This window comes from Seriola lalandi, unplaced genomic scaffold (genome assembly GCF_002814215.2).
Source record: "Seriola lalandi dorsalis isolate HSWRI2012SDOR001 ecotype SW California unplaced genomic scaffold, Sedor1 jcf7180002054645, whole genome shotgun sequence".
Classification (NCBI taxonomy): Eukaryota; Metazoa; Chordata; class Actinopteri; order Carangiformes; family Carangidae; genus Seriola; species Seriola lalandi.
Genome location: NW_019525198.1, coordinates 132,079 through 142,152, shown reverse-complemented (window position 1 = coordinate 142,152; position 10,074 = coordinate 132,079). Strand labels below are relative to the sequence as shown.

Here is a 10,074-nt window from a genome sequence, read left to right as displayed (position 1 = left end):
TGAAATCTGCTTTATTTTTATTGGATCACTCAGAAAACAGTCAGCCAATCAGAAGAGAGACTCAGAGCCTCCTCTCTTCTGATTGGCTCACCGACCTGTTGTTACTAGAGCTCCAGAGAGAAGCCTGAGAGAGGAGATGTTAAACTACACTGAGATGGTTTTGATATCTGCTTATGGATCAACACTTCAAAACAAAAGAGAAGAAGAAAAAAAGGAGCTTTAACTTTAACCTGGTAAACTCAGTAAATACCCTGGTGGAGAAACTTGTCTGTTGTAAAATACGGACCTTTAAGTGGCTGCATAATAAACATCATTATGTCGATGTGTGCAGAGGGAGTTCCAGTTTTTTCCCCTCCTATGAAAATATTAGCTTTTCTACAATCTACGGCTACAAACTAAATGAGTCCATTAAATGATTTCATAAGGTCCAATCATGCCTCTGCACACTCGCCGCCTAATTACAGCCACAATGTGCTCGCCAAAAGAGAAAAAACAAAACAGTTTCCAGTAGGTAAGACGGAAATGAATAAAGCATCAAGGGTTTGTTTATCTTTCCTCAAAAACGGACGAGACTTTCAGTGTTTGTTTGAGGCCCCTGGGAGTCCTGGAGGACAGAGGGGTCAAACAAATATCTGATTTGCATTGTGACTGTGGGGTAGGAATACATCACAAGCAGACAGCCAGGGAATTCAAAATCTGAGTCAAGCACTGGGGGTATTTATTCAGAAAACCAGTTTGTTCTAGAGAAAGGATTTGTGGTTTTGTACAATTTGCAGCTCCTGAAGCAGAAAGGAGTAATTACAAGAAGTTCTGATGACGTGTCTTTGTCCCGAGTCGTTCTACAAACTCGCCCTTGTTTACTTTGAGCTCTGCTCATTAATAAGACCGGACGGTCGCTGACTGACCTTCTCCTGGCTCTGAGAGCAGTACATATATATATATATATTTAAGAGCGTGTCTCAGTGCGGGTAAGTCAGGCAGTGTGCTGTACATGTGTCAGAGGCGAAATGCCCAAGGTCCCGCAGTGATGAATGAACAGTAATCCAGCCTACAGCGTGTGGCTCATAAATGTAGCCTCCAGTGTACAGAAGCCTGTATGATTCTCATTTGTCTGTGACAGGGCCGTGAATCTCAGTCAGCTTCCCCTTCAACAGCACACACCTTATCTTCTGGACTTCTACCACTGCTGATTACATCCAGTTAGCGGGGGAGAGAGAGTCCACTGGGCCCCAGGAATGGAACCTGACCTGGGAAACCATGAAAACTATGTGGAGATATGGAACATGTGGTCTGAGCTATGTTTCCACGTGAGCTGACATACATTGATCTGTTCAGGCTGGGTGGGGCTCTAGCACTTATATAAGGCTCCTAGCAATTAACCTTTGGATTATTAGTTGATAATTAGAGTAATTTTCAACAATAAGGACCATTACCTGTCAAGGTATGAGTACAACGAGTGACACCCGTTTCCTGATGAACATCTTTGAAATTTTTTGGTTGCCAGGCAGAGAATGAAAAGCAGCTCCTCACATCTCAGAAGTTGTGACTTAAAAGGTTAATTATTGATTCATTTCGCAGTCGACTGATTAATCAATAATTCATGCCGGTTCCATCTGAAAGTGCTTCACACCAAAAGCCTGAATTTTGCCGCGACAGCGAAGCAGCTACAGGAAGTCCTGAGTTACAGTCGCTGGAGGCAGCTGAGCATCCGCTCTCTCGATCGAAACCCAAAGGTTAGAAGTTCAGGTCGAAGGTCAGACGACTTTTGCAAACTTTTTTTAAGGAGAACAACATATTCACATCAGCGACAGTGCAGACGCAGCATGTGATACTCGTCATCATCAAATCCTGGACTGTCCCGGGAATAAACACCTAAAAATCACTGCAAACTTTGCTGAACATGCCGCTGTGCCACAGCTGAGACTGGGGACAACAGCCGAAGATTTACAATACAAGATTTATACAACAAAACACTGTCAAGCAAGCAACAGAAAAAACATCATCGAACAGTCTCAGGTGAAAACGACGTGGCTGTCCCACATCAAGAACTGGTGGAAGAACTGGTCCCAAATAAGTTAAAGAGACTAAAGAGAAGAAGCCAGCAAGACGACACATCGTCCTGACAACCACTCACGCCAACAGGCAAGTTAGAGTCGCTAATTAAAGACCCCCCACGTTAACATCCATGTGATGTTTTTATTCAACACAAGACATGTGATGAGAGAAAAAATCAGTCAAGTGATTCCTTAAGTATAAGACCAAGATAAGGGGAAGACATTAAATACTTCAGTGAACATTGTAAGGAAAGCTGAAGGAGAGGACTTAAGGTTTTGGGTTTTTATTTTAAGGAAAATCTAAACTTAACAGGTGAAACAGCCTCTTTTTTATTTTTTTTACTTTTACCTGCCGCTCTCATCTCCTCTAATCTCCACTTAACCTGAGCTGCTGGAGCAGACAGGAGGAAGCTGAGCCACCTCTGCTTCAACAGGCATCCTTAATAAGAGACGTGGAAATGTGCAAATTACCTTTCTGTCACTGTCACGGCGGGGAGGCTCTGAAGCAGCTCCTGTTTGCTACAGCAGTATGAAACACTCATCCCCCGGCCTACACCACTTATAGCTGCTGTAGCTGACACAGTGGTGTTAGCATTAGCTCAGTGCAGGGGTCAACGCCTTCGGAGAAAGACACTGTGCTGGGCTGAGGCCAGTGTCCTGCATGTACTGGACATCTCTACTTTACCCGAGTAGTATTATGACTTTTACTCCACTACACTTAAAAGACAAATTTTGTACTTGTGACTGCACCACATTTCTATGAAGTACTCTTACTTTCAGTGGAATGCATTTGCTTTTATTTTGAAAATAAATGTGATACACCATACAGTGTGTTCATCACAGGAGGAAAAACCAATCACAGCCAACTCCTACACTCAGTCATGTTTGAACAGCTCAGTTTAAACCTAGCGATGCAATGTCATAACCGTCTTCCACAACAATTAGCAGCTATAAGCAGGTTTTTTCTTTCTTTTCTTAAACATGTGTAAACCTGCTAATAAAAGCCGATTGGCTCCTTTTCCACTGAGCTGCTAGCCGCCGTGCAGACCGGTAAAACAGATCCGTCAGGTCTCATCTCCAGGTCACTCATCTCCATTGTGTTTTTCAAACTTATTTCAGGGCTGTCGGTCACTGTATAAGCTGCTTTTGTTTTCAGTGTCAGATGTTTTACTGACTGTTTAAAGCGTGGCAACCTGTCACTGTTGTTATTATCATTATTAGTAGTTTTACTGTTGGTTTGTATTTGACGTTATTTTCTTATTTTCTTTATTGTTTTGCATTATGATGTAATTGTTCAGTTGAGGAGGAAGAGTAGTAGCTACCTTGCTAGTGGCTGATGGGAATCCAGATGAATAAATAAATACGAATTTGACAGATCAACTTTCACTTTTATTGGAGTAATATCTGACCTACACTGTGACTCATGGAGCTGTGAGCTTTGTCCACCTCTGCTCGTCACTTCATGTCAGTAGCACACCCATACCTGTAACACTAACCTTCGGGGCAAAGCCCACTAATTGAATTACATCTTCACCACGTCTGCGTCTCCGCTCAGGTGATGACAGCGGAACAATAGTTAATAACAGCTAATGTGCAGGAGAGAATCAGGTCGGCATGTTCCAGTCACGGCTGTTTTTACACGAGGCGTTTGTGGTTTAAAAACCTGCCGACCTTGTTTGGCTGAAGGATCTGAGGCTTGTTAAACTACTTACAAATGTTTGTTTGCCTTAAAAAGCTCTTCCATTATTGGAGAAAGTCAGCATCATTTTTTTTTTTTTTTTCCTCAAATCAGCCTGTCTGTGATCAAACCGCTCTGGGTTGGTTGACAGCTGTTATCACAGTTTGCTAAATTGTAACAGGATTTTCCCCGGTCTTGTAGATGTCCCTTAATCCCATTCGTAACATTTCTTGTCATTTGAAAATATCAAATCCAAACTTGAGCAGAGAGAAAGAGAGAGATAGAGAGAGAGAGAGATCCTTGGAGGGAATCTGTGCAGAACAAGTCGGCGTTATCATCGCCCACGATCCAGCCTGCAAATTAGCTTCAGCCGCTGATAACGACAAGACAAGGGGAGAGACAACACTGTGGACTTTTGATGTGGATTTATGGACCGAACAATGAAGAGATCGTGAAATTAATTGTTTCCGGAACCATTTGATACATTATTCTAGTTTAATTCTGCATGAAGATACATGTAACGCATCAGTGCTGAGCTTCACTCAGTCCTTCGCACTAAACACCTACAATAGAGTCCAGTCAAGCAAGTTTGCTGCATCTGGATAAACACCACCAACACACACACACACACACACACACCACCACTAACACACACACCAGCACTAACACACACACACCACCACTAACACACACACACACCACCACTAACACACACACCACCCATGAAAGCCTCCATTCAGCAGATTCTGTCTCATTTGAATAAGAGGGGCTACTATTGTCTGCCACACTGGCTCCGTTTGGGTTTGGGTTCTTTTGAATTTTTATGTGGACCAACACAACAGCTTGTGCATCTCATCTTTTTTCTTTCCCCCCTTTTAGCTTTTATGACTTCTGCACTGATGATTCAATCCAAGCCACATAAACAGGCCCCTGTATTCCTCGAGAAATAAACAGACCTTGAAAGCACCATCTTGTGAAGTTATTCCCAAAATCCTTTCAGAGTCTTGATGAAAATATTCTGTCTGCAGTTCAGTCAAAACACATTTTAAACCCTGTTTAAGATGCAACTTATTCCTGACTGCAACCGGACATGGGATGTCGTCATAAATGCATCATTAGAAGGAGGAAATAACATTGATATGGGTAAATGAAACTGATACTAGCTGCAGTTACTAGCATCAGCTCCTGCTAAAACCCTGGATCAGAGTATCAGCGACTAGTTTCACACCAGGATAAAATCAATTTCCCCATAAATCAATTCTTCTGCACTGCTCTAAAACAGGAAGTAAAGCTGTGCAGCCCCTTGGAACTATGTTAGCCGTTAGAAAAATGTCAGAAATTTGGCCACTTGTTAAACTGGAAAGTCCCACCAGTAAAAAAAAAAAAAAAGGCAACGTGTACATTGTGCTTTAAATGTGAAGGGGTGGTTCAGATGTTAGGAAAACTAGTGCAGGAATTATTACTAGATGTATTGTTGTTTTATGATTGACAGTCAAATTAGATGATAAACGACAATTATGTGTCTGTTCATGCTGCACAGAGAGTTTAACATCCATAATGGATCAGTGCTCAGTATCAACCGATGCACAAGTCTTAAAGTCTTTAAGGAAATCCCAAATTCTGATTCATAGAAAATCCTGATTATGTCAATTTTCTCCAGGATTCTCTCCAAACTTGTATCACCACAACTTATCCAAAGTTGGAAAGTTAACAACAACATTTATCAAAGGAACATTTTCTGCTTCCTGCTTCTCAAATATGAGAATTTGCTGCTATTTTACGTTTTTTTTTTTTTTTTGTATCATTATAACTTGAAAGTCATTAGGCTTTGTGTTGTATTATTGGACACGACAAAGACAGAATAAACAACTAAACACGCAAATCTGACCAATGGGAAACTAAAAAAAAAAAAAAAAAAAAAAAAGAGAAGCTCACATTTCCTGACATTTTATAAACTCAATAATTAATGACAAAAGTGACCAACAACACTGAAACAACAAACCAACTCCCCCACACAAACTTCCATGAGCGAAAAGGAGGATGAGGATTTAATTTGGGGGAGGGGGGGGGGATCATGACTGAGTGGACACACACAACCCCGGAGCCTGACCCTGAGCTGCACCTTGTGAACGCAGCAGCGCCTTCAGGAACATCTGACAACTTCCTGAACTCCCCCGTTACTGCAACTTCGCTGCGACGCCTAGCTCCGGGTTAGCTACTACGTGGCTCCCCGCTCATCCTGGCCGCCGTAACTAATGACCTGCCACGCTGACACGGTGCCAGAAAGAGGGTCCATCTTGTAAATCACATCACACACACACACACATTTATACATGCATACATAAGTACATAAATGCACACACACGATGGGAATTGTCAAGGTTGATGTATTGAGGAGAGGAGAGGAGAGGAGGGGAGGGGAGGGGACGGGGAGCTCAGAGACAGCGGGGGAAGTGCGCAGCGTTTCAGCCGCTGAATCTCATTTTCTGCAGCGAACAAACTAACATTTGAAGTATTTCTGGTGGGAACCGTCACCGCGTAAACACAGCGAGACAACCCGGGGAGGAGGAGGAGGAGGAGGGGGGGGGGGGGGGGGGGGGGGGGGAGGAGGAGGACACGAGCCCTCGCCGACACGCCACGACACGCCACACTGAGCCACCCGCGCGCGGCCGAGCTTTTCTCTTACCTGTATCGGGGGGACGCCGCCGCCCGGACCGTCCACTGTGTCGGGCGAGTTGTCGAACACTCGGTCCCTGTACAAAGACCACAGCCCGACGTTCGGGAGGAAAAGGAGAGCGGCTATGAGCAGCCCGGCGAACTGCAGCAGCCTCTTCTCTTTCCGCCTCATCTCTTCCCCGGGAAACAACCAGCGGCGTGTGTGTGAAGCAGCGGCGGTGGGGAAACTGGCGAGTCCTGGACCTCCGCTCTTCTGAGCGGAGACAACTTTCACTGTGACTGGGGGCACGGACACCGGGGCTTGTGACGCGCCGCGGCTGCGAGCTCCGCCGCTAGGGGGAGCGAACCACTGTGCCTCGGCTGGAGGAGGAGGAGGGAGGGAGGGGTGACTTTTATTTTTATTTATTTGTTTAAAGGGTGTTTTTGAATGAGGATGTAACTATTGACTTTATCCCCCGGGTGAAAACGGACAGTAGATTACAAAGGATAAAAGTAGGGGAAATAGCTGCGACTGAATCACCCTGACAAGACTTACCACTCATGCTGCCTTCAAGTGCACCTCGGAAATAAGACACGCAGTTTGCTGGGCTCACAACCACCTGTTTATGTTGTAAATCCATCCTGAAACAGTGACAAATAAATTAAGGTTAACATGCCAGGAAGCAAAATAGAAAAACACTTTGTTTTAATTGTTTTGAATCACTTAAGGACACTTTTTTAATTAAAACAAACTGACATTAATTCTCCCTTCAGGAGATTATCATGAAAAACAAAAGCAAAAAGTTTTGACTTCCCTGTTAAACTGCCAAACTTGCTTTAACACTAATTCTGTCAATATAAAACACTTTCTATGCGTCTATCAGTGTCTGAAAACTTAAGGCCAGATTCCGTTACTTGTAAACACTTAATGCCATAGTGTTCAACGAGTGAATAAATGAATACAGGCACAATCTTGGGGAGTGGGAGGGGTCATTCAGCACCTTAACACCTCACGTTATGTTGGTGTTTCCTTTAATTTTATCACTCAATTTGTAGCCTGTGTACACTATATATAAAGCTAGGATTTGTAATAGACTGATAAAGCCTGTCTGCATGTGGACACCTGCTTGATCCACATCTTAGAGACTTGCAGACAACATGACACCTCACACGAACCCTGAACACCTCACACCTGGTCAAGAAAGTGTGAGGAAGAGAAACAGCTTCCTCCTTGAGTGGATTGGCTGAACTAAGTTTCATTGTTAGATTTTATTCCACGTTTTGTTCAGAGAAGAGAAACCTGCATGTTTTTGTTTTTTTTAATGTTATTCACCCCCCATTGAAAACTGTCACTCTGTGTCTTCTCTCCTCTTCAGTCTTTTGCTGCCTGAATCTTTTCTGAATCTGTTTTGTGCAGTCAATTGCACAATGGCTCTTTACCATTTTAGCAGCACTCGATGCACAATGGCAGACGGCGGCTGTTTTGTGTTTGCCACTCAGCGGGGAGTAAACCGCGGTGACTTCTGCATTCAGCGGTGTCACTTGGATAAACCCTCCGTTCGGCTGTCCCATTCAAAATCTATTAAACGGTGCAGCGCTGGGGTTGTTGAGCTCATTTCCTGCTTTTGTCACCTTATCTGGTTGGTGACAAAAGGCCTTTGGTTTTATGCTACACTAAACATGCTGCAGAGAAATCCCTCTAAATGAATGTTGCCTTAGTGAAAGAGTGAAATAAAAAAAATGTTTTTATACACAACGTTTCAGTCCAACTTCGCAATGACAGAAAACTACAAGAGTATTTCACCCATTCAAAATAAAATCGACACGTCGGAAACGTCATGGAAAGTAAAGCTGTTGTATCGCTCAAATAACAACCAGCGGCATGATCAGGTTCCTCCTGCAGCTCCTTCGCCACAGCTGAGGCCGAGCCGGCGGTGGAGGAAATGAAGCTTAGCTGTGTCTCTGATGGAAATCCTGGAAATCCAGGGAGCCACCACACCTACTTTGTAAGCACAGAACAAAGCCAGAGTATTTTGTAGACTGGCTGCAGGGATGTGTTCGTGCATTTCAAAATTGTTGGTGGAGGAAAATTTTTTGTTTTTTTTCCATCAAAAACAGTAATTCTCATTTCCACAGTGAACAGTCTATTAAGAATCTGAGCAAGGTGAAACTGTTAAATTTACTCAGCTGCAGCTAATAAACACTGGATCTATGAGTTGGCCAAACAATAAAAAAAAAAAAAAAAAAGAATCTCTCAGCTGTTGTCTGGTTCATAAACCATCTGGACGCCCGTCTCTGGGATATTTACAACCTATCCTGTGAGCGTGATCCTCGGATCATGATCATCTAATAAAGCTCCTCTAAAGGTCTCTGTCAATGTGTTGTTTGATTATAAAGTAGGTCTAACTTCTATATCAATACTGTGAAAGTATCAAAGCCTCAGTCCACAGAGAAATGCACACAGCCTGTATTCAGAAACTGAGCCTTAAAACCAGCCGTCAGGACTTCTGGAACTTTGTGATGTCACAACAAAGCAGTCACCAAGCCCCGCCCACCTGGACCCACCATCCAAACCTTGCAGGATTTGGTTTCTCTGAATGTTTTTACCTGAAATCTGCTATATTTTTATTGGATCACTCAGAAAACAGTCAGCCAATCAGAAGAGAGGCTCAGAGCCTCCTCTCTTCTGATTGGCTCAGCGACCTGTTGTTACTAGAGCTCCAGAGGGAAGCCACAAAGCCATAAATAAAACAACAAATAGGCTATATCTTCTTATGGATCAACACTTCAAAATCAAACACATAGGAAGAGGAAAATATGGACCATTAAAATATAAAAAAAAAATAGAGGAGTTTTCCCTCCCACTGTCGCCACGTTCTGCTCATTGTGGGAACTGATTGGTTTCTCTCCATTATACTGTAAGGTCTTGACCTTACTTTGTAAAGTGCCTTGAGAAAATGTTTGTTATGATTTGGCGCTATATCTTATTATGGATCAACGCTTCATATAAAACACAGGAAAAGTGTCAAATATGGGACCTTTAATATTTTTCTTTGTTGATATCCAGGAAATAAATGGCAATTTTAACGTTGGTTTACTGAAGAAAAACAGCACAAAACAAGACGAAGGGAGAAGAAAATCTTTTCAGTTTTTATTGTGATGTTCTCGGCCTATGCCTGCTGACTTTCTTTTCTTCTGTGTCTGTTGCATCAGTATTATACCTGCTGCCTGCGAGCGCCGCACCACCGCTGCCTCTATAGTATGTCTCTGCATGCAGCCTGCAGAGTTATGGATTTGAAGAGTGCTTGACAAAAATCAATGCGAGTCAAGACAGAGGAGGAGCGTGGCTGACACAACAGAAGGCTTCAAATGCATCGTGCAGAAATGAAAACGTGTAGAAGAAGAAGAAAAAAAAAAGAAAGAAAATCTGGGAGCATTTTTGAACATCAGAAAAGCAAGAGACTGCGGAGGGAGACAAACCTGAACACAACATCTAGAACACAGATTCACATCGTGCACATGCACAGTTGCATTATGGGAGAAAGGGATGTGAACAGGAAGCTGATACTGAAGTGGTGTTGTATATGTATTGTACATCAACCCGACTCGTCTGACAACCAGACACAGAGCTTCTATAGCTGAACAATACTCCTCAATAAATATTTTCATTGTTCTCTAGAGAATGAA

At 43.1% G+C, this 10,074-nt stretch overlaps 1 protein-coding gene across 1 annotated transcript in view; it reads right to left on the bottom strand.

Annotated features, from left to right (window-relative positions):
• The window catches only part of LOC111665463 (polypeptide N-acetylgalactosaminyltransferase 10-like), a 27,547-nt gene extending 20,597 nt beyond the window's left edge, over positions 1-6,950 (bottom strand). Inside the window, exons 1-2 of the mRNA XM_023420478.2 lie at positions 6,944-6,950; positions 6,419-6,768 (exon numbers count right to left, since the gene is read on the bottom strand). Coding sequence (XP_023276246.2) covers positions 6,419-6,768; positions 6,944-6,950 — 357 coding nt within the window. The remainder of the gene's footprint in view (positions 1-6,418; positions 6,769-6,943) is intronic.
• Between the last annotated feature and the right edge of the window lie 3,124 nt (positions 6,951-10,074).